This window comes from Triticum dicoccoides, chromosome 4B (assembly GCF_002162155.2).
Source record: "Triticum dicoccoides isolate Atlit2015 ecotype Zavitan chromosome 4B, WEW_v2.0, whole genome shotgun sequence".
Taxonomy (NCBI): domain Eukaryota; kingdom Viridiplantae; phylum Streptophyta; class Magnoliopsida; order Poales; family Poaceae; genus Triticum; species Triticum dicoccoides.
In genome coordinates, this window is record NC_041387.1 from 33,128,770 (window position 1) to 33,153,276 (window position 24,507).

General features: G+C 45.8%; 3 protein-coding genes across 4 annotated transcripts; all 3 read left to right on the forward strand.

The window, feature by feature from the left end:
* The first annotated feature begins 638 nt into the window (after window positions 1-638).
* On the forward strand, window positions 639-2,709 carry LOC119294817 (cell division cycle-associated protein 7-like). The gene is made up of 8 exons (XM_037573090.1): window positions 639-821; window positions 942-1,182; window positions 1,284-1,434; window positions 1,512-1,582; window positions 1,700-1,777; window positions 1,853-1,940; window positions 2,110-2,165; window positions 2,268-2,709. Exons 1-8 carry the CDS (start codon window positions 756-758, stop codon window positions 2,336-2,338), a joined length of 822 nt encoding a protein of 273 aa, XP_037428987.1. The 5' UTR covers window positions 639-755; the 3' UTR covers window positions 2,339-2,709.
* A 468-nt stretch (window positions 2,710-3,177) lies between these two features.
* Window positions 3,178-13,739, forward strand: LOC119292464. The gene is made up of 12 exons (XM_037571298.1): window positions 3,178-3,581; window positions 4,255-4,372; window positions 5,560-5,867; window positions 5,960-6,091; window positions 6,166-6,264; window positions 6,450-6,998; window positions 7,115-7,133; window positions 9,625-9,937; window positions 12,700-12,839; window positions 12,938-13,063; window positions 13,150-13,276; window positions 13,525-13,739. The coding sequence occupies exons 1-12, from the start codon at window positions 3,193-3,195 to the stop codon at window positions 13,581-13,583; spliced, it is 2,379 nt and encodes a 792-aa protein (XP_037427195.1). The 5' UTR covers window positions 3,178-3,192; the 3' UTR covers window positions 13,584-13,739.
* A 5,502-nt stretch (window positions 13,740-19,241) lies between these two features.
* LOC119293284 (DNA (cytosine-5)-methyltransferase DRM2-like) lies at window positions 19,242-22,886 on the forward strand. Of its 2 annotated transcripts, XM_037571803.1 has the most exons (8): window positions 19,242-19,304; window positions 19,933-20,061; window positions 20,181-20,289; window positions 20,383-20,429; window positions 20,519-20,689; window positions 21,245-21,344; window positions 21,449-21,510; window positions 21,593-22,886. In XM_037571803.1, the coding sequence occupies exons 1-8, from the start codon at window positions 19,296-19,298 to the stop codon at window positions 22,772-22,774; spliced, it is 1,809 nt and encodes a 602-aa protein (XP_037427700.1). In that variant the 5' UTR covers window positions 19,242-19,295; the 3' UTR covers window positions 22,775-22,886. The 2 variants fall into 2 exon arrangements, with proteins under 2 accessions (XP_037427700.1, XP_037427699.1); XM_037571802.1 differs by lacking the exon at window positions 19,242-19,304 and having other exon boundaries at window positions 19,924-20,061.
* The last annotated feature ends 1,621 nt before the right edge of the window (window positions 22,887-24,507 follow it).

A 24,507-nucleotide genomic window follows, 5' to 3' on the forward strand; every position in this document is an offset into this window, starting at 1 on the left:
TACGTCGCCGCCGCATGGGCCACGACGTTCCCCTGGGCCGGCCCTCCGTCGACGCTCATCGACCTCACCGACCTCGAAGACGACGACGACGACGACGCCTAGGGTAGCGCGCCGCCTCGTAGTTAGTTTTTTTTAATTTCTTTTTTATGCTAATGTGGACGTGTGGACTCTCGCCGGCCTTCCTGGCCGGCTTTAATGTTTAATTAAGTTATTTTCAGTTGAAATGTGCATGCACAGTTTTTTTTGTCGGCGTCGTCAAAATGGGTCGGGCGCGCGTTGGGCGTATACGCCAACCCAAACGCGGAAGCGAACGTCCGTGTCCGCCTGGCCGATCCAACCGAACAAAAAGCGGACGAAATCGTCGTCCATTTGGGTCGGCCCGTTAAAATTGCTCTTATTGGTAGATTCATTGCCATTTCAGACAAGTGGTGCATCGTTCCGGTTCAACCAACGTCTCCGTTGCATTCTTTTCAAAATTTTGCCATTTCACACAGCCGGGAGCCACACTGCCACTTTCTCATCACGCCACCCGAATTCTACATCTACCAAGAATATCCAGATTTGCTAGACTTGCAACAGCGCGCGTGAGGGCAAACCGGTAAAACTACCCTCCCGGCCTCCCCAACCCCTCAAATTTCAAACGCAGCCGTCGCCAGCGCCCCTTGCCCCAAACCTACCACGCCCAACAGCGCCGCAGCCAATCCCCGAAACCCGCCGCCGCCGTCGCCGCCGTCGCCTCCTCCGCCGCCGCCGCCATGGGAAGGCTGGGCGACAAGTCCGACTATGAGAGCATCCGCGAGGCCCGCATCTCGGAGAACATGGTACGCGCAAGCATCCATCCATCCATCCATCCATCCCACCAATCTCGAGATTCCGTCCAGATTCGCCATTCCTCGCGGCACTGACCGCCACCGATGTTTGGGATCCGGTGACCCGTGCAGGCCCGGATGGAGATGCTCGGCCTGCGCCGCTGCGCCGGGGAGCTGAGCGCCATCTCCTCCGCCCCCTCCCCCCGCGCCGGGAGCGTCACCCCGAGGAAGACCCCGAAGCCGCCGCGGGTCCTCACCCCGCTCCGCCGCTCGGGCCGCCTGATTGCCGCCGCGACGCCGCCCGGCTCCGGCTCTCGCCGCTCCGCGCGGCTCAACGGGGACTCCGTGCAGCACAAGGCGCTGCCCTACAGAGGTTGGCCCCCTTCCCCCGCCTCCGCATCCGCACGCCCTGCTTTTCCGTGGCCCTGTTCTGCGGGCCGGCGCCGGAACTGAGTTTCTCTTGTCGTCCCGCAGGAGCGGACGCCGAGGAAGAGGAGCAGGAGGAGAAGTCTCCCATGTACATCGACAAGGAGAGGCTGCGGGTGCTGCAGGAGACGCGGTGCGACAGCAAGGCGAGGGGGTCCGTGTACGACCCCGTTCTCGGGATCTGCTGCCATTTCTGCAGGTAGATCCGCATCCTGTAAATCCTGATTGTGTTCTGAGGTTAGTTCACTAAGTATGGTTGCCGCCGTGTGGTCATAGGCAGAAGAAACTCTGCGGCGAGGAGGGCTGCAAGCGCTGTGGGGAAGGAGACTTTGAGCAGCAATGCATAGGTACAAGCGAAGCTACAAATCCTTTTCTTTTTCTTGTTCATTTGTATGGAGCAGCAGCTAGTTCTTCAGTGTAGCAAATTCGCATTCATTTGACCGATCTTTGTTCTCTGATGACAGGGAAGACGGAGTGCTCCTCTTGCCATTCCTCCTATGGGATCCTCTGCCGTGCTTGCCTTAAAGTTAGGTACGGTGAAGGTAAGTTCAGTGGCATCTATACTATTCTTGGTGGATAATATTTGTAAGAGTACTGAATTTGAGACGTGGTGGCAGAGATGGAAGAGGTCAGGAAGAACAAGAAGTGGATGTGCCCTCACTGTGTTGAGGAGAAGGGTACCAAGAAATTCTGGATATGCAACAGGTGAGTGAACTTGCAAGCTTGATCTTTGGTTCTAGCACTCACAAATTGAAATGTGTAAATGGCACTGCCAAGATGTGGATATCTTGCATCGAAAGAGCGTCTTTATGTTTGCACGTATGGCTATGTGTATGCTCTCTGCCACGCTCAATTTGTCATGAAAATTATGCAGCTCCATCTGCTTGAAGAAGAGGAAGATAGCACCAACCGGGATCGCCATATTCCAAGGTAATTCTGGTGGCTCCAAGGTGCAACTTCAGCAGTATGTTCACGCAGATTATACCCACAGTTGATCTGACCTGTTTTTCACTCCATTCGGCATCGCAACAGCGCGTGAGCAAGGATATGCGTCGGTCGCACACCTTCTCATGGACCAGCTGAAGAGCCGCGGATCATTCTGACAACGACGTACGCCTGCCTGGAGTTCCCCGCTTGCTCACTTCTTCAGTGATTTTAGGGATGATTGATGGTTGCTCTGGATCTTTTGTTTCGTTGACGGTTTAGATGGTAGACAGCTTAGAGTCTGTTGCTGAAGAATGTGGAGCTACCAAAACCTTCTCCCAGATGTTCCCAGAGTGACCTTCGCTGAAGATCGAAGCAAGGATTCTGCGTCTCTCACATGTAGCGGATGGATGAGCTTTGAGCTTATCCTTGTGTGTTCTCTGTTGTTTGTAAAACGTCAGTTGTGTGCACTTGTGCTGTAGAATCTATGCTTTTGGAATCATTGGTGCTTCTTCAGTCAAGAAAATAAAAGTGAATGTCGTCGTAAAAATGGTATGAGTAACATTTTATAATATGAAGCTGTTACAACATAATCGAGTGGCCAAAGATGTCGAAGATTTCATGAAATTTCATGGCTGGTACTATTGAACTCAACATAATTCTTCTAGAGAGACACGTCTCACTCAACCCCTATGCCGACGCTACCCGCTTGATTATCACAAGAGAAGAAAAAACACCACCACACGTGTGCACTCGGATAACACATCCTTTTGCGATAAGATCTTGCCATACTGAAATGAAGTTCATGGAGCCTGTTACAAGTTGAAATCAGAAATGGCAAGATCAGCATCTGCTCTGGCTGTTTTTTTTTTAAAAACTAAAACTAAAACTGCACTTGCTGGGCCAAAAATGATGTAATAGTCCAAGTTCGGGCCTGGCCTGGCAGCTCCTGAGGCTACTGGGGTCGGCGCCCCTCAAAAAAAAAAAAATACTGGGTTCGGCGGGGCAAACTGAAACCGGGCTCTTGCAAGAGATGCACCGCCGCCTCACCGCCGCTGCCGCGGCCACTGCACTCCGGCGGTTCTGCAGCCAGCGCCCGCCTCCGCCACCGGACCGGCGGCTCTCCTTCCTCCGCTCGGAGCTCGAAGACCTAGACCTCTCCCGCGCACCAGCACAACCGCCGCCCCGGGAGCAATGGCAAGTAACCCAAGAGCCAGGAAGCGGCGGCGCTCGCGCGGGGGACAAGCCCGTGGCCGTGGACATCGCCCACCCGTGGCCGGAGTGGGTGGCGCTGATGGAGCTCCTCCTCCACAAGGGCCACCTCGACCCCTCCGCCTTCGCCGGCGCCGCGCCGTCCAAGGACTCCAACCTCGTCCGCACCGCCTGCCTCCGCTTCGGGCGCGAGCGCCCGGAGATCGTCAGGTGAGGTGGCTGAGCCTGGAAGAATACTGTTTGTGTGTCTATGTGGGTTCTTGTACTGGGACTGCGTGTCTCGATGCCGTTGTCGGTGTTTGCCGCCATTGTTTAGCTGCACGCCAGATGTTTGCTGAAATGTGCTGTGCCAGCAGTTTGCGTTGCCTTCCGTGTTGGGCACTGCAGTGCAGATTGCAGGCAGGGTGGCTGCCCCCATCTCCTGGATGGGAATATGTTGGCTTTGTCGCAGCAGTTTGCCTAACAAATGCAATGATGTTTATATGCCCCTAAACTATGCCAAACTGCTGATATGCTGTCTTCAATCTTGGTAGAAATCTCCAGACTCCAGAGCACCGCTACCTAATCGTGACTTTTTGGGGATAGTCAGTGTAAACTACTATGGTTGTTTGAGCAAGTTGAGCAAAGTATTGCTAGATAATTTTAAATAAACTCAACAAAACTTCTGAACAAAAATATACAGGGTGCTCAACATGTTCCAGAACTGGAGAAAGATGTGTCAGTCAATATAAGCAATTTCAGGACAGCATTTCTGCTTGTATAGCAGCGGTGTCATTATTGGCCTCACCAGTCACCACTTCCCACACTTAAGTACCAGGATGCCGTGCGTTACAATATGATATCCCTGTGTCGTGCATGTAATGTCGGAACTCTTCTGTTGCAGGTATCTGTCAAGATGGGATATTCAGGTCGCTCTGCGTGGTGGGTGCCCTAGCATTGACAGGAAAGTTATTAATTCTGGGAAGCGACTGCGTGCTCATGTAGGACTTGATGAAGGAGAGGTAGGTGCATGAAAATGTGTGCAGAGAAATTTCTCTTTATTTACCTTCTTTTTCTATTTCACTTCAGTTTTGAACTTACCCATTTGTATAAATGTTCTGGAGAAAAACTGAACCAGAAAAACGTTTTCTTAACCAATAGATTCAAACACCCAAACTGTTAAAACACAGGAAAATATGTGAAAGCTGTGTGTGTGCAAACTATCTTACCTCTTAGGCTCAGCAAAGTTCATGATGTTTTGTATTTCAGATAATAATAATGATGTAACAGTGTGTATTTTAATCTGCTTGCTTATAAAAAGCAGCATGCAAATCTTAACTACAAATACAAGCTGGGGACTGAAGTAGTTAACAGTTTGCCCTCTTTATTAGCCTTGCCTTACTCAATCAGCGTGTATGAGCTTGAGAAACCATGTTTTGTGTTAGCAATTTAGAATTCAACCTAAAAGCTAAAACATGCTGTGCTGCAAACTAGGAAATATTATGAGTTATTGACATTTCCATTTTTTTGGTAACTACTCCCTCTGTCCCATAATATAAGAGCGTTTTTTACACTAGAGTGTAGTGTCAAAAACGCTCTTATATTATGAGACGGAGGGAGTACTATTTAACATAAAACTTAGGATATTTTGCTTTCAACCAATCCATTCCGTATACCTCTGCAAAAGACAATGTTCAGTTTGCTTGCCATGCTGCAGACGATGTTCACTTTCCTTGCCTTTAAGACCATGTACAATGCAAAGTGCTTAGAGAAATAGACCGTTTTTTGCTGAAGCACTGGTGCTTATTTGTAGATGGCAGATGTTTAATTAGGCAACCCTGCCATAGAGATAAGCACTGGTGCTTAAGAAAAACTTGGTTTATTTTACTAAGCACCTCTCCAGGCACCTTACATCGTACTCCCTCCGTCCGGAAATACTTGTCATCAAACTAGATAAAAGGGGATGTATCTAGATGTATTTTAGTTCTATAGACATCTTTTTTCATCCATTTTGATGACAAGTATTTTCGGACGGAGGGAGTACATGGTCTAACTATGCCTTCTCCTGTGGTTAGCCCTCAATCTGTATATTGTAGTTTTAGTATTTTCGCCTACATGTGACAATTTGGATTGCTTTAAGTCCATGACATACATCTATGTAGTATATATAGTATATCTGCCTCATCACCTTATGCTGACAGAGTGACAGGTTTGCAGCCAATGCAATTTAAGGGGAAGTTGTGAGAGGGCATATGTCAGGGCTCGTAAAGAGGAAGTGGGCAGAACTGTGGATGTTATGCGCATCCTCCTGACTTATGGTCTTGATATCATTACTGGTAATGTGGGGAACAAAGCATGCCTAAACAAAACTGTTAAAGAATCCATTAAGAAACTACTGAATGAGGTTGTCGAGCTCGATTCCAAGGGGCCTGGTTCCACAACTGATAAAGCTGCACAACGCATGTCAAAAGGTCAATCTGCTGTACCCGTGAAGCAGGGTGACTGGAATTGTCCCAAGTATGTTGGATTTTTTTTACCTCGTATCACTTATCCACATGATGTAATCTATTATTTCTTCAAAAAGAATAATACCACGTGTATATTTTCAGATGCAACTTTCTTAACTTTGCAAAGAATATCAAATGTTTGCGCTGCGATGGCGAATTTCAAGAGAGATATCACTTAATGCATGAGGACCAAGATCATCTACCCCTCAAAAAAGGTGATTGGATATGCAAAAGGTGAGAATGCCAATAAGTCCAGTTTATATTGGACTGGGGGTACCCTCTCGCCTGTACTGATCCTACATTTTCAGGTGCAACTTTTTGAATTTCGCAAAGAACACACGATGCTTGCAGTGTCATGACAAACCAACAAACCGTTTACTCAGTCCGGGCGAATGGGAGTGTCCTTCGTGAGTGACTATTCTTACTGCACACCATTGTATATTTGCACTGTTTTGATGTCTAATGTCAATATGAGACAGAACACGGGGAAAGTGGTGTTAACGATTTGGTTAACCTTTCCGCATTGTTATTTTGCTCTGTACTCTACTACCATAGAATCAGCATAATAATATTATTGAGTGATTGATGGCAGGTGTAACTATCTGAACTTCAAGAGGAATGCATTCTGCTTGAAATGTGGTTGGAAAAGACCAAAAGCATTAAACGACCAAGACACCATCGAACCACACCGCGATCTGGAGCAGAATAAGCACCCCGCTATTTCATTCGTTCAAGATGGCATCCAGCCGACATTGCGAAAGCGACAACTTGTGCAAAAGAGGGCTCCACTATCTGATGAAGATTCAGATTTCTGGAGCTCGGAGGAGGCAGGGAACGGTGACGACGACGATGACGACGACAATGAGAACAGCATGCTCCCAATGCACAGGGACTACAAATTCCTCGACAGTTTCCCCATTGTCGGGGGCAGGAGTGCTACTTCCCAAGAACCTTTGGAGAGGGAAAAATGGAAGGAGGAGATGTCCAGGGGGAACCAGGGGCTTCCAGGAGAGGCATCAGAAGAAAGTAATCGCCCCTCCCCTCGTGTTCCCAGAAGCATGGAGATGCTCGAGTCCGAGGACGACGACGACGAGATCTCATCATGGTTTTCTGGTGCGAACAGTAGTAGAAACCTGAAAAGGTAGTAACCACATTTGTGTAAATGCCGGTAATTTGTGAAATTTCACATGTAAAATCTACCATTGCCCAGAGGTACAAAATTCAGTGAAGACATTTTTACTGATGTTCTTTTACCAGCAACTTCCGTGAGAACATGGTATCCAGGGAGCAGAAATTTTATGGCAGACTACAATGAGACATATGGTCCATGTTAGGTCATCCATCAAAGATCTGGTCCTTAATGTTTCTTGATTCTCTCTGTGCTCGTCACTTGTGCGAGTGGTCCCGTAGGATCTTTTTTTAGGGATTACGTATCCGATTAAAAATTATCCGGAATCATGAGGATTTTCGCGGGAATTGATGAATGGCAACGAGCATATCTACCAGTCATGACCGGCCACCAACCCTTTGAAAACGAAACAATTGGAGAAGATACGACATACACATGTACCTATTTTATTTTATTTTGTTTGACGAAATGAAATGCCTATATTTTTTTTTCTATCGCCCTTGTTTCTTTAATGTTTGTTTCAAGATTTGGGTGAAAAGGGGGGAGAGGATGAGTGACTTTTGAGGAGGCTATCCTTTAGTTTCCATTGCTATTGGTTGTTTAAGCGACAATAGAGAAAAACATTATTAGTTATTGAGAAAAACCAGCCAAAAACTGATAAGACGAGTTCAACCTGGCTAGCTAATTAGGGCATGTGCAGTGGTTGATAAGATAGTCTAATCTTAGTCCTGCCATGTAATCTAGAGATGACCTAAAATGTACAATGAGTTGTCTCTTCATCTTAGTAGTAACTAGGTATTCTTAAAAATGTGAATGTGAGGAGAGATTTGTTATTAAGAGATCATCTTTTAATTAAGAGAAAACAAAGCCTTTTTTTTGGGTTCTCTTTTCTCCACCTGAATATTTATCCTATGTGACACTGCTAAGATAGCATCATTGTATATGCCCTTAGGTATGTAGCATATACACGCCGGCAACATTACACATCATAATAACTGCATATGGGCTTTTGCACACATTTTCTCTCAAAAGAATCTCTCAAGGGCTACTTTGAAATTCCTATTCTTTAGATTCAGTAATCAATAAAAACAAAAATAACAAAACAACATGTTACACAAAAGTGATCCGAGCAACTATTGTTATAACTCGCCTAAGAAACACAAATTAAGTATGCCCGATTCATGGACAAAGGTTAAAAACTTTGCCACATAAGTGACAGTCGTTTATAACAAATTGGTTGTCTCGCTACCAAGATCGTGTCGTCACACCTTCTCATCGTTATGTTTTACCTGTCATGCATTGATGTATTTGCCAAACTTTGCTAAAAAAGGATGACCGATCTCTCTTCAATGTATCCGGCTATTAACCAAATAATAATATTGTCATAAAATGGCGGTGGTCGTTTGTCCGTGGCGAAAAGTCAGAATCGATGTTTTCGAGGGCGAGGGCGATAAGAGGATGCTTGTAGTTAGCCTCATCGATTGCTCCCTTCTCATCGGTGTGTGGAGTCTATTATCAATAGCTAGAACGAGGATGACTTGTGTGCTATCATGTATTCATGTTCCATGACAAACATGTGTTGTAGAACAAACATGTGTTGTGGACTTGTCTGTATCGGTTTTCGCCTGATTTTTCATAGATTAAATTCGCAATTCTCTTTGTCATAATTAATTAATAGAAAAATGTTCAAGAAAAAAAGTTAAAAACTTTGCCACATAAGTGACAACTACTTAGGTTGTCTCGCTAACGTGACCGTGGCGTCACACCTTCTTGTCGTTATGTTTACCTGTCATGCATTGATATATTTGCCAAACTTTGCCAAGAAAGGATAACCAATCTCTCTTCAATGCATTCGGCTATTAACCAAATACTAATATGTGATAAGATGGTGTTGGACGTTCGTCCGTGCCGAAAAGTCAGAGTCACTGAATTGAGGGCAATGGGCGATAAGATGATACTTGTAGTTAGCCTCGTCGATTGCTCCCTTCATGGTGGTGTGTGGAGCCCACTATCAATAGCTAGACCAAGGATGCCTTGTGTGCTATCATGTTCCATGACAAACAGTATTGTGGACGTGTCTATATTGGTTTTCGCCCGATTTTTCATATATTAAATTGGCAATTCTGTTTGTCTTAATTAATTAATAGAAAAAAGTTGGAGAAAAAAGTTAAAAACTTTGCCACATAAGTAACAGCTAGTTATAACAAACTGGTTGTCTCGCTGTGTCGTCACACCTTCTTGTCGTTATGTTTCGCCTGTCGTGCATTGATATATTTGCCAAACTTTGCCGAGAAAAGGATGGCCGGTTTCTCTTTAATACACCCGGCTATTAACCAAATACTAACACGTCATAAGATGGTGGTGGCCGTTGGTCCGTGGCGAAAAGTCGGAATCGCTGTTTCGAGGGCGATGTGCGATAAGATGACGCTTGTAGTCATCCTCGCCGGTTGCTCTCTTTTCCGCAGTGCGTGGATTCCACTATCTATAGCCAGACCGAGGATGCCTTGTGCGCCACCATGTCCCATGACCGACACGTATCGTGGACGTGTCTGCATGGGTTTTCGCCCGATTTCCCATAGATTAAATATAAATGGTCAATTATCTCCATCTTAGGAAAAATTGAGGCAAACAAAAAAAGATGGGGGTGGCAAGGAAATTGCTTACCGGCAGCCGAGTCATTATCCCTATTTATCACTTGGCAACTTGGGCTCCTTCCTCCGGCCCCAGTCCAGTACTGTGCGGAAGCGCATCTCTCCTCCTTTTTCTCCCCCCGCTGAGCCGGAAAAAGGCTTTCTTTGCTTCACGCGGGGCTTCGGATATTCCTTGTCCTCGCGGCTCAGCCACCGCGGAATCCATCCAGCGCAGCTCAGGGGGGCAGGAGGAGAGGCGGCCGAAGCTGGAGGTGGAAGACGGGCTCGCCATGGGCTCCGAGGGATCCGCGCCGGTCGTCGGTGAGTCGGCCTCTCCACCCGCTCGCCGTTTCTTTGCCGCGATTTGTACGAACCGCCTCCTGCAGGACCCGTTCTGCCGCCGCGGGATCTTCGTGGCCGTGGGGTACGAGTTCTTGGATTCTTGGTGGGATTTTTTAGGGCCTGGTGATTCGAGTGACCGGGGAGGGAGCGTAGGAGGGATTGCTGGATTAGGTTCGGCGTTTGGCGATTGATCTGAGGGGGTGGGATCTGCCGGCGATCCCGAATCCCTTCTGAATGATGCCCTGTGAAATCTGCCTTCGCAGTTCAGACATCCGTGTGGACATTCAGTCAAGAAACTCCCGAGCAAAGGCAGGTTTCGCAGGTATTATTAGCATATACCTCCATGGTGGGGCTGTAGCGAAGATGGAATGCTGCTATGTTGGGTTAATTTTGGATGGGGCTATCAGGACGACGGGCTGGATGTCGGTCCGAGGAACCGTCGAGGGCTGTTGGTGAGGCCGAATTCACCGTGTTGTCTGCTGGTGTGATGTTTGGTGAGCGGTTTGGTCCTTTATGCCTAACCCCAGGAATTGATGAAGTCCTCAATTATTGGCACAGTTTTGGATGGATGGACCGGTATGCATTTAGGGGGGGACCGGCTCGATTTGTTGGCCGGTCACAGTTTATCTTGTCTTGCGAATCGTTGTCTGTTGATTAGGTTCACATTATGATTAATAATCTTAGGTTGAATTTTTCTGTCAGCTCTATGGTATCCGGGGCATTTCTATGATATGGGCATTTGTATTCTTACATGTCATTGTCTCTACCAAGAACTCCGATCAATACTTCTGTGCTGCCCGTTTAGACTCACAACTCACTCTCAGGGCATGTTTTTATGGAACAATAATGCAATTTTGGATCCCTATGTGTAGCTAAACTAGTGGTGTTAGAACAAGCATGAAGATGTGTTTATTCCTGTAACCCACCGGCATTAGTTGTTTGTGACTGGCATGCCATGAGCAGCCAAAACCTAAAGAAGGGTTTGAGAATTTTGAAGCAAATTAAATGCCAAGAGTACTAGAGTACTCCTAGGAGTTATATTGGATGGTGGGTATATCTGTCCTTCCTTTCCACTTAGAAACACTGACAATAACCGATCTAAGGAAGGCATTCATCCTCAGGGCACTCAGCCTAAGTATAGTGTCTTATTTTGATGTGATCATACACTGCTTCACACGAAAGCCTTGTTGATAAAAATGTGTTCCAACTATATGATCAGTTTGTTCCTAACTGGCATTACCCTTTTCATGTTGATTCCTACTAATCTGTTATACTTGATATGCTGCTTGTAACCAGCTGTGTCAGGCGTAGGCCCATCATCTAGCCGAATAAAACAGTAACTTGGATGGTCACTTATAGATAAGGAAGGTTATAAACTTATAAAAGATAAGGACAATTCCCTTGGATATAAGATAGGTCTCCAGTTAGTTGAGATATGTCGCTTAAGGACTCAGAAATTCGTCTATATTAAAGTGATGCCATATATATTATCCAATGAGGATTATTAACTAGAGAGATCTGATCCTAGTCCCTCTCTTCTACTCCCTCTGTCCCAAAATAAGTGTCTCAATGATCGAACCATTAGGTCCATTACCAACCCTAGAACGTGATCACTGGAATGGGACGAACATCTGATTTTGCCAGGATGAAACCATAACCCATACTCGTCTTGCAAAGACACAACTCGTGAAGAGCTATCCATCTATTAAGAGTATATCCTGCCATTGAAGAACTAAATACTTAAAGTCGGCGCTGCTTAACAGGTCGCTCTCCTCGGGATTTTATTTGATATACCAAAAGGCCCTGTCCACTAAGAGCCTTGCCTTTTGGGCGCTACAAGTTAAAAGGCCAATAAGTCAGTTTATACTAGATGCTTCAGCTAGGACAGTCACGCCTATCAAGCCAATCTTGAAAATTGGAAGACTTGACAAGTAACATTCACTTGTAACTTATAGCCGATTTTGCACGCAGTCCTTAATCTCCATTCATGGGGCAAGACACTACTTTTCTAAACAACATGGACCATCTGCAACCTGCTTACAAGTTGAAACTAAGGTCTTCTACATTGGTCTAAAATGCAAAGCATTACTGTTATGCAACTTTAATAACCTCTTATGAGATGAATACTGCCATAGGCAAATATGCCAATATTGAAACAAGTATTGGCTTGTTGTGCGTCTTTAGTACCTCTAGATATTGTTGCCTGTGCTTGATTGCAGTTATTAAGCAGGTCTTGCGCAATCCTAGGGTTAATGCTGCGAGTTGTGGCTCTATACTCTTCTGTTTTGTTTCAGTATGTTGTCTATGATCTAGGCACACAACATTGTGTCCCTTAAACATCACCCTTTTCTGCTATTTAAATGGATAGCTATGTTAATACTACAACTGTTAACTTAGCTACTACTCCCTCTGTAAACTAATATAAGAGCGTTTAGATCACTTTAGTGATCTAAACGCTCTTATATTAGTTTAGATCACTTTAGTGATCTAAACGCTCTTATATTAGTTTACGGAGGGAGTACACTCCAATTTTATGACATTGAAAACATCTTTAAAAATTATAAGTGTACTGTTTTAAAACTATAAGTATCCTAATAAATTAGGGAATTTTGCTTTTCCTTCAGTTTCTACCATTAGAATTTAGAATGATGTGACTGGATTCATGTTTTATTCTGCTTGAATGAGCTGCTCATAATAATTTATTGCATGTACCGTTGTACTAACTGTTATCTGTACTTCAGTTCCCAGAAACTTTAGACTTTTGGAAGAACTTGAGAGAGGTGAGAAGGGCATTGGTGATGGAACTGTGAGCTATGGGATGGATGATGCTGATGACATATATATGCGCTCCTGGACAGGAACTATTATTGGTCCACCCAATGTATGTTGTGCAATACCCATGAGTAGATATTAATTGTCTTTTGCTTCCTTACGCTCGAGCCAACTGATTACTGCATTTATTTATTTTTTGTCTCGCAGACTGTTCACGAGGGACGAATCTATCAATTGAAGTTGTTCTGTGATACAGATTATCCAGACAAACCACCGACTGTCCGGTTCCAGGCTAGGGTCAATATGACATGTGTGAATCAAGAAACTGGAATGGTAATTGTGCAAAAAAAAAAAAAAACTTGTGGTGAAGTTGTTGATGTGATGTTTGCCTTAGTACTTACAGTGAGCTATTTTTCTAGGTTGATCCAAGACGATTTCCTATGCTTGGAAACTGGAAAAGGGAACATACAATGGAGGACATCCTCATCAGCCTTAAAAAGGAGATGTCAACCCCTCAGAACCGCAGGCTCCACCAGCCTCATGAAGGTAGTTGTGCTTTTCACTGATTCAGTGTGGCTGAGATCTACTTAAATGAATCAATCTTGACTTGCCAAAATTCTTGCCAAGAGTAGCTTGTCAAGCCACAAAGCCCATTCTCTTCCCTGAAGTGATTCTAGCTGCAAGGAGTTCTTAATTTCTACTAGAAGCTAATGCAGTTTTCATTTTTCCGGTGCTGGTGAATTTTTCCTGCATACCACAGCAGATTCTAAACCTACTCTGATTTTTCTCTGCAGGCACCGATGATCAGAGAGTGGAGCAGAAAGGGCTAGCAGCTAGATGTGTCGTTATGTAAGATACGCGCATTGCAATGTACAGTGTTACACTGAGTAGCATCAGAATGCAGAAGCTGAGGAAACCCAGGAGGAAATCATGTAATTTGACAGTCGCTAGTCGCTACTTTCGATCGAAACTGCTTTATTGCCGAAATAAAATGCCAATGATTCGAATATTGCTTGGCGCGGACGAGCGCGCACGCTCCTGGTATCACGAATCGTTCAATATTTACCGGGATGTGGGCCGTATGTGGTAGAGTAGATGTATGCAGTAGTACAACCTATCAATATACCGAGGTCGTCACTGGACGGCCGTTTGGGTTGTGACGGCGCAATTAAGTTGACGTTCGTCTTGCCTTTTATGAGCCGCAGCCCCGTTTGATGGTAGGAAATGGCGTATGTGGGGTCCACCAAGGACAGTTATTTATTTAGCTATCCCACACAGGCATGTCTACTCGACTCCCCCCACATCGAGCGAGGAACCCTAGTTGCAGTTCATGGCCAACACCAACCAAGATGCAGATGCGGTGGCTCTGCCTTTAGTCCACTGCCCGGACTTCGCGACCAGTTCGCCGGCGACCGCTTCTACAAGTGTCGCAATCATACATGTAGTTTGGGAAGTCGGCATTGTTGCCTTTCATCCTGACAATTTCGTACGCCATCTGCATCCTTAGGTATGAAATCAAACCCTGGAGGGAACATGTCTGTTAGTAACTGCATGTTTGTGATCTCAATAGTACTGAAGAGGTTTGCCAACTTACTAGGTTGGCAGTGTTATCAGCTTCAGACCATCGAACTCTCTGACTCTGATGTAGTGTAGTACGTAGAAACCGCTCTCAGAACTGCTTTTTTTAGTAGGTACTAAATCATCAGTTTTTTGCACACAGATGAATGTATCAAAATTTTGAGTTTCATAAGTTCTGTTTTGGACAAACTTACATGGTGCAGTTCCGATGCCAGGCTTTGTTATACTTGTAAGTCCATGGGGAAGTAGCAAAATGCCAATCTGGATAACACTCATGAAGGCACTGAAAGAGGGCACGTAGAATGCGCAGACTTGTGTCTATGTGTTTCTTCTCTATTGTACTCCTTGGTGAGTTTGCCAGCATGGGGTCCATTACGTATAGAGTTTTTGCTGTGATATAACCTTCAGAAGTCATGACAAGGACAACAAAGTGTTGCTGCAGGCGTGGTTGATTTGTGGACAGTCATTTTTGACTGCTCTTGCTCTGCAGCTAGGAGCATGCCCATGAATTCAGACTACAGAGAGGTCGAGCCATTGTCAAGTTTGTTGAAAATCTGGAGCACAAGATGGGAGCATCTCTCAAGGTGTTCATGTGACAGAGTCTCTCCAGGTGGCTTGTGGTTGATGGCAAAATGCAGCACTGCATCACGAATCCTTGAGCACACTGCAGTGCTGATAAATTCTTTGGTAGCAATCCTGACGGCAGCAACTGAATGTGTACTGTCCTGACGCGCTGGATGTAGTTCCCACTGAATCGCCATATAAGAGGCAATTGATTTTGTCTGTACATTTTGCCAGAAAAAAGCAGTTAATCTAATCAGGAGTGGTAATTATGCACATGCTTCCTTGTACTAACAAAACTGCATCCAAATTTTGAATTGAGAACATAATTGAAAATTCTTCTTGCCTTGAAATGGAATGTGTCGCTTCTTGCCAACTTAAAAAAAAATCTTTCATCTTATCTGTTGTGTACTCTGACAACGGTGGCCAGTCCTTGACGTTGGCTTCTCCGAAATCCATCCACTCCAAAAAGAACACCTGGTCATGCCGTGAAGAAAACAAAGTATCAGGTCACATGTACAATGAGCAGGAACAGCCAAAAGTACACAAGCACCATGCATGCACGTAGATCAATCACAAGCCTGGGCGAAAAGCTGATATATGCTAGCTATTACATGAATGAGTTCTTTTATCTGTATCGAGCCGGTGGAACACTAATCAGATCTTGCACTCTCCAAAGCAGCTCTAGTCAGTCGGATTTATCCACTGTTGGGATCGGCTTAGGACCAGATTTTATCCCTGTAATTAACTCTACGTCGGCTGCCATCATAGATCTAACTTGTTTACCAGGGAATATCATTGTTCTCTTAGCCGGATCTATACATCTAAGCAAGCTCCAATACATCTTGTCACCACCACCAGAGGCTCGTGTTGTCAGGAGTGTGGCTAAGCCGCTCGGCTTGAGCAGAGGACAGGAGAAGGCGGAGATGTTGGTCACCTGGCCGGTGTTCGAAGGCGCACCTGATGGATGGAATTACAGCCGCGTCACCTCCTTACAAGGTACTCCCTCCGTTTCTAAATATTTGTCTTTCTAGACATTTCAAATGACTATCACATACGGATGTATGTAGACATATTTTAGAGTGTAGATTCACTCACTTTGCTCCGTATGTAGTCACTTGTTGAAATGCCTAGAAAGACAAGTATTTAGGAACGGAGGGAGTAGTTGGTTTTTTCGGTCCCCGGTTGGTTTTCTTGGCTGCTTGTTCAAGCTTTCGGAGCGGTGGTGTGGTTCTCCTGGGGTTGCAGATATCTTTTCCGTCATATTGCGCGTCGTTATGTCGACGGAAAACGTTGCCCTGTAAAAAACATGTACCGTATGCATCTATCTGTACCAATTGAACATGTTATAGGACGCCCGTTATCAGCCGACGGATGCCGTGGGCCATGTTACGCATTCATCACCGTACGCTGCTTATTTACGTCCGCGTACGAACCATGCTACAGGCTGTCCCCACCATGAGCGACTTGTTCCATTGGTCCACGTACCGGGATCAAACGCGCTCGTCCACGCTATCGCCGCTCTCTTCGTTAATCAGTCTGCACAGTGGTGTAACCCTTTATCCCTCATTTAGCAATATCAAGAGCCATGTGCCTGCTGTTTCTTTCTGTTAGTCCTTGGGAACTTCCTTCTGCATCAGTTCCATGGGTTTCACCATGGGAAAACACTGGTTTTTACCCACACAACTGCAAACCAGACACCACCCAGTGAACAGCATTTGCGACGAAAATCCTTTTTTGAGCCTGGGCTCATCTGCACCCATGTTGAATAAAAAAATCAAAACAAATACTAGAAAAATTCAAAAAAATTCATTTTTTTTCTCATGGTAGACAATTTTGATGTGTGAGTTCCGTCCCAATTTTCAAATCATTTGAACAACTGAGCAACTCGGCAAAAAAGACAAATTCGGGGTCTGTAAAAGAGTTTACTGTTTATGTACTATTTTGACCCGATTTGTCTTTTTTTGCTGAGAGCTACCCAGATGTCCAAATGAGCTAATATTTGGAGCTAGGCGGGGAGACCTTTATTCCATCTTCAGGGAGCCGCCGCCGCCTTGCCTTCCTGAGCAGGACACAAACCCTAACGAAGCTCGAAAAAAGATGTAAAAACGGAGCCTTCCCACCGGCAAGGGCCGAGATCCAGTCCACCTCCATGGCTCTAAGGCCATCGGAGACGGGATGGACCGGCGCCGGCGGGAGGCAGAGAAACCTAGCTTTTGGGAGGTGGCAGATGGCTAGGTTGCGTAGTCGTCGCTTCCTTCTTTTTCTGATATGGGCTTCATTTATGTGACTAGGAACTTATGATCTCCTTAATTTTCTCAAAAAAACTTATGATCTCCTTAAAAATACACTATTCCTTCTAAGGTAATCCTTAAATGCAGTAAATAAATAAACACGAAAATAAATAAAGGGTGATGCTAGGCACCGGCGCACCGGTCTAACTTTTCGGCCGGTCAGCCCGTGGCCGTTTGATTAGCACAAGCACAACCGTCAGATCTAGAACTGTCCCCGTCCTCGCCTCATCTTCAACCTCCTGCATGAGGAAAAAGGAGAGGTAAGAGAGCGCCGCCCCCGCACGCGCCGACCGCCTCGCCTCCTCGTCTTCCCTCACCACCGGTCGCCGCCCTCGCTGTCGCTGCCGGATCGTGCCGCCGCTGGTACCGTCCTCCTCGTCACCGCACGCAGAAACGTCCGCATAGCTCGTTGTCGTGCCGGTTGCAGCAAAAAAAAGGCCCACGCCGCCGATGGAAGTATCTGTCGTTCTCGCTGGTTGATGCAAATAAACAGGGCGCTGCCTCTGCCGTCACAACTCAGCCGTTTGCCGATGGTAGCAAAAAAAGCTGCCGGTTGTAGCATTCGGGTGGCTGCTTGTAGCAAAAAATCTTCCAGCAAAAATAGGGTGATGTTCTATCAAAAACCAAAACAACGGTGGTAGCAAAAATCGAAACGGGTTCCAGCAAACCAAAACTCCATTGGTAGCAAAAATGCAAAATTGGGAGTTCTTCCAACAAAGCAAAAAACGGTGGTTGTAGCAAATATTAGTGCTGCTTCCAGCAAACCAAAACGCCATTGGTAGCAAAAATGCAAAATTGGGTGTTCTTCTAGCAAAGCAAAAAAGGGTGGTTATAGCAAAAAAATGAAGCCGCTTCCAGCAAAGCAAAATGCCACTGATAGCAAAAATGCAAAATTAGGTGTTCTGCCAGCAAAAGCAAAAGACAATGGTTGTAGCAAAAAATGGGGCTGCTTCCAGCAAATTAAAACGCCGGTTGTAGCAACTGGTACGAGGGTAGTGCCGGCTAGCCGGAGTGAAACCAGGGGTGGGGGTAGGCTCCTAGCACGCTGGATGTAGGGGAGCTGAGCATGCCGCCGGCCGCAACACCAGCGCATTGCCGCAGCTAAGCACCGCCGCAGCTCCAGTGCGCCGTCGATTGCTGCTCCAGCACGCCGTTGGTTGCAGCTCCAGCGCATCACCACGGCTCCGCACTTCCTGGATGTGGTGGTGGAGAAAAGAAACGAAGAGAGAGAAGGCAGAGAGAGAGTTGAGCGGTGGAAAAGATGCAAGGGAATGGGAACGAGAAGATAAGGTCACTGCCGCTTTTCTTATGGGGCCCGCACGAGGACACGTTTAAAGTAGCCACGGGTGGTTGCATGTCGCACTGGTCAGTTCGATCAAGTTAGATCCAACGACGCACGTGTGTCCGGCGCCGCGTTCGGCCGGTGCGCCGAGTGGAAAGGTTTCCCATAAGGAAGAGGGAGCATGTGGGGCCGAGAGGGCACGTGGGCCGCATGATTGCTTTCGATCGTACGTGACCGGCCGAACATTCCGCCGGCGCGCCGCAGGGAAACGTTTCCCATAAATAAAACATACTTGAGTGGCCTTAACGAGCAATGGGCCAGTTCAGTTAAGGCCCAGCTATAACCAGCTGCTACAACAAGTGGAGTGGACTCGTGTCGTCGCTCCAGTCCTCTTGTCTGGCTGTGACCTGGTCGGGCCGCCGCCTCCTCTCCACCTCCTCACACTCCGCCACCTCCGCACCGCTCCACCCCGCCGCTCCGACGACCATCGACGAGGCGAGGAGGCGATCGTTGCCCGCATTCCTCACCGGAGACCCCCGGCGGCGCCATCGGACCCGGAGCCCGCGCCATCCTGACCAGGCACCGCCCGCCGCCTCCCCCTCCGGCCCCGTCCACGCTCGCGGCCGTCGCATCATCGCACGTGAGCACGCTCTCTCCCCGGCTTCCTCCCTTCTCTCTCTCGTGGCTAGGGTTTCGCTCCGGAACGGGGATGCCGCCGATTTCGCGGGACGTGTGTCCGCTCCGTCCGTACGTCGGCCGCCCTAAAATTGAATGCTTTTTTCTGGTTCGCAGGGAGGGAGCTGTCTAGGACTTGGCCGGGTGCTTCCGCTCTCCAGGCAGTTCAGGAACAATGGCGGTGGTAAAGCCCTCATCTCCTCTCCTCTCCTCGATTCCGATTCTTTGTCGTCACAGCCGAGAAGAGACCGAGTACACTTAGCTGGTTTCCTTTTCTTCATGTTGTTAGATCAGATGTGCTGCAATCTTGCTGTAGGCAATGCAATTTCCTCTGCAATCTGGAGACTTTGGTTTCTGTAATGTTTTTTTTTTTAGGATTTGCAAAATGTGATCTTGGACAAGGGCAGCAAATTCATTCTTGAATGCGGCCACATGGCGAGGTTTCCATGTCTAGTGGTGGCTAGCACTTAGCAGTCTTTAATTTGGAACCGCTAGTGATGATTCATGCTATGGTTGCGATTGCATGCGATTAACCGTGCACGGGGTTTTGACATCTGTGGGACGACGTAAATGTTCGGTTGGATCGTAAAAGGTGCCAGTTTTCTTTCTGTTTAAACGCGTTCTAGACCTTATACTAATTGAAAGTGGCTGTGCTAGTTTCTTGTCTGAGGCTTTACTTGCGATGTCGCATGTCTGTTGTCGGCTTGTGGCTCGGTGTGTTATGCCCTTGCATTATTTCTCTTCTCCATTGCTGGTGGTTTGCTTTCGCTGTTATTCTGTGCGTTTAAGTTGTGTTGTCACTCATGTTACAGATAGTGGACTTGGTTAGCGATGATGATGTGTTCGAATTGGACGAGGGCAATGATGGTCAGGTTGGGGTCTCGTCTTATCCAGCCCGGAGAAACGCGGATGCTCCTGGCCCGTCCAGGCTGGTGAGGCAGGTAAGTGATAGAAGTGGGTGTCTTTAAGCACAAGTGCACAAGAGCTAGTCATTGCTCGTATACGGTTATTATGTTGTTATGACTTTGATCTTAGTCTGATGTTTGTTACTGATCTGAAGGACGCTGATGGGATGGCCAACGGGGCAACTCCTTCTGCCTCGTTAGTTGGGATGTATGTAGAAATGGGTTTCCTGAAAGAGATGGTATTGAAGGCCATCAAAGAGATTGGTAATACAAGTAGTAGTCAGTTCCATTTGATCATTTCATTCGTGTTGTTGATGTTTTGCACCTTCAGTTTTTAACCTTTTGTTTTGCTTTCAGGGAAGAGGGACGAAAGTGCAGTGCTGTCACTACTTCTTGCATATACGGTATTTGTTGATGTGCTCCCATATCTGAGTTGACCTCTTGCTTCATGGCGGGAAGGACAGTATGTTAAGATTGGTCATGTGAAATGCAGGAAGATGACGACTCAGTGGGTAGCTGCTCTACTTCTCGCCGCATCCCCCAGCGTGTTGAAGATGATGATGATGATGATGATGAAGAAGATGATGATTTTGATTTTGAAGACTGGGATGATGATGTTGATGCTGGCCAAAGGGATCCTCACTCTGATGGTTCTGGTGATGAGGTACATACTTACTTATCTTCAGCTTGGTAATAGAATTTCTTTGATTATGTGGATTGTGATATATATGTACATGTGAAACATTGTTGATTTGTTTATTAGCTGGTATGATCTAACGTATGAGACCATGAGTTGTTTCCATCGAGTATGTTGAAATGTGTCTAGAGGGATGGAAAATTACTAGCTACATAAGCATTAATCACTTTCATGATTTATGGGTTATCTAGATATGTTTTCACTTATTTAGGACGCTGCAAACACATTTATGGCTGCTCTAGGTAGCTGTGTCAAGTAAGCCGATGAAGTACTGGACTGAGTTCATGCACACAAGAATAACTCTTGTATTATACATCTCAAACGGCATTGCAGGACATCAAATCGAGCTCTTAAATATTAATTTTGTGAACCCCCCATCTCCTTTCTTCAGGTCTTGTGCATCATGTTGTACAATTACATTCACTACTAGTATGTAGTTACTAGTTACTTAGTTGGCATCAAAATGGGTGGTGAGATGTAGAAAGTGCTTTCTAACCTCTGTTTTGCTGTTCTTTTGTGCAGGAGTTCCTACAAGAGATGTCACAGTTGGACAAGCAAATCAAGTCCTTAGTGGACATGGGATTTCCTGAAGATGAAGCAAACAGAGCTCTTAGAAGATGTGGTATGGCTCTCCTTTTGTAGTTGTTGGCTTGGTGATTAGGCTTTGTTGATCATACTTTAATGGGATGGTACCTTATGCTTTATATTTTGTTCAAACTTGGCCAGGTCTGGATACCCCTATGCATGTACTGGTTGATTCTATCTATGCATCACAGCATGACCATGAGGTGCATTGCAGTTTGCTATACATGTGAATAATAATGGTTTCGTTGTTAATTTCGATGCATTGACACTGGAATTCGTTTGCAGGTTATGGATGAGAATCGCTTCAGTTCCTGTGTGGGGAGAAAGAAAGCAAGGTTCACAGAAGATAGCAAGAAGAGGAAAAGATACGGAGGTGGAGCACATGGAAGTCAACCCCCATGGGATGGTGGTCATGAAGAGTCAATTTCTCTGCCAAAGCCAATGGTGGGATTTGGCCTACCTGGTGACCGACCACGGTCAGTGGGCAGATGGCTTCCTGCACATAGTATGAGAGCACCTTTCTTCTATTACGAGAATGTGGCACTTGCTACTAAAGGTGCCTGGGCAGAAATTTCAAGATCCATATATGGTATTGAGCCAGAGTTCGTAGACTCGAAGTACTTCTGCGCAGCGTTAAGGAAACGGGGTTACATCCATAACCTCCCAACTGAGGGAAGGTCAGTTTTGCGTCCCATCCCTCCGAAGACCATTTTCGAGGCCTTCCCCCAGTACGAGACGTGGTGGCCCTCGTGGGACCAAAGAAGGCAGCTCAATTGCCTACAAACTTGTATGGCAAGCGCAAAGCTGACTGAACGGATCCACCGTGCTCTTGCAAACTCGACCGATCCACCAACTCAAGCTGTTCAGAAACGTGTGCTGGAAGAGTGCAGGAAGTGGAATTTGGTATGGATCGGGAAAAACGAAGTTGCTGCATTGGATTCTTTGGAAATGGAGTTTCTGCTTGGTTATCCAAGGGACCATACCAGGGGAGCCAGCAAGAAAAAGAGAGACAAATGCCTTGGAAATTCATTCCAAGTCGATACTGTTGCTTTTCATCTGTCAGTGCTGAAGGATAGGTTTCCATGTGGTATGAACGTGCTGTCCCTGTTCAGTGGTATCGGAGGAGCAGAGGTTGCCCTTCACAAGCTTGGCATACGGATGAAGACCGTGGTTTCTGTGGAAATCTGCGAAGCGAGTAGGAACATCTTGAGAACTTGGTGGGATCAGACTCAGGATGGCACTCTGATAGAGTTTCGTGATGTGCAGTCTCTCACGCATGAAAATATCGCATCACTTATCAGACAACTTGGTGGCTTTGACTTGGTGATCGGGGGAAGCCCATGTAACAACCTTGCCGGCAGCAACCGGCACCACCGTGTTGGCTTGGAGGGCGACCAGTCTGTGTTGTTTCGTGACTATGTTAGAATCTTGAACTCTATCAAGTCGATTATGGCGAATGTAGGATGATGATTGCATTCCATGTTCTTCTAGTCCTTATCCTTAGAAACCCTACTTCATTTAGGTTTGGAACATCAAGTAACTGTGGTGAAAGTTTATTTTGTAGACAGACCGGATAAACTTGGAGCTCTGTGTTTGATGCTTATAACTATTTTATTACCTGCTGGCCTTCATTTGGGAGAAGTTCAATTTTTGCTGACAGAGAAGAAACTTGTTTTGATCTTTGTGAATACTGAATTTATTGCTTTCCGATTCATTGTGTTTTCATTCTACACTTGTGGGTGGTTATGGTAGGGTTGGCAATGTTGCTCTGCTCCTTTGCAGAGCCTGGGAGAGCAGGGGGAAGGGCTGGCAATCTGCTGCAAAGTCAAAGTGCGCATGGAAAGGTACATCTCAGAGCTTTAGGGAAAGGACTCATGTGCTGCAGATAGAGTTTCTTCCCTTTGCAGAAATAGAGGCTAGCTACTGCATTACCTGGAAAAAAATTATGTGCTGGGAAATTGGAGAGTGTAGCTCTGTATTTAGTGTTTCTTCCCTTGGTTAAAGTCCATTTCTTGCATTTGTTCTCCTTCCTGTGGCTTTGATTTGTTTAATCAGCTGAGATGCGTTAGAAATGTTGTGTTGATAATCTTAATACGTTCAGTTTCCACCAAACAAGCTTTCGTGGAAGACATGTTACTAGATATTTTTATGTGCACGTTCATGCTTAGGTGCAGATTTTGGTGCTATTTTCTTACCATTTATGTATTCTAAGGTAAGTTCATGTCTGCTTACTAGTCTGTTCTTGTTGATGGCCCAGTAACCTACCATCGCTTATACTTCGATGCTGGAATTCGGTCAAGCAAGCACCCAGTGACTGGACTGGCATTGAGAGAAGAGCTGCATAATCTTCAGGTTGCCGGTTTGTCATGTCATTGAAAATCTTAAAATCACCGTGGTTATATGCATACACCTGTCAATCAAATGTGATAGAAGGACAAACGAATACCACTGTATTTCGACAAAGTTAAGCTTTATGACTGGCCAGTTTTCGACAAATAATGTAACCCAGCTAATGGCCAATTGCAGATAAATGTTCAATGTAATTTCATAGGCAAAAACTGAAGCTAAGAAACCGAGGGATTAGCGTATTTGAAAAACTGCAAAGAAAATTGTTTGCTTTATTGGGAATGTAACCCAAGTTAAATAAAACTGATGGCCAGTTTGCGACTGGCTAATGCTGCGTTGCATTACGCTGCCCTGTGAAATATAGCTATTTAAATGGAGTTTTACAAATTTTCCAGTTAATTATTTCTGCTATTGCTGCTCTGAAAGATCCTATCAGTTAGCATTTACATTTTCCTGTGGAACATATCTAGTTATATGGAGTTTAACAAATTCTAGGAGTATAATATTTCTGCTCACAAACATCATATCAATTTGTTGAAGTATCAAAGTAAACATAATCAAAGGTACATACATTTCAAAATCAGCGCAATGCCAAACTCAACTAATAAAGTTTTGGAAAACATGAGCGACCTCGGCCCTCCCTTGTTGATGTTTTTCCGCTTGTCTCTAAAAAGGACTCTAGATTGGATCACGGATACTTTTTGTTGGTCTTTACACTGGAACATCCGACCGCGTATTTTCTGCAAGCCATATGCTCAGTTCTGCTTGCAAGTCATCAACTGCATGGTAAAAGATTAAACAGGCTTCCTTGAAAATGCTGGTCTCTTCTTCTTTACCACTTTGCATGGCAATTA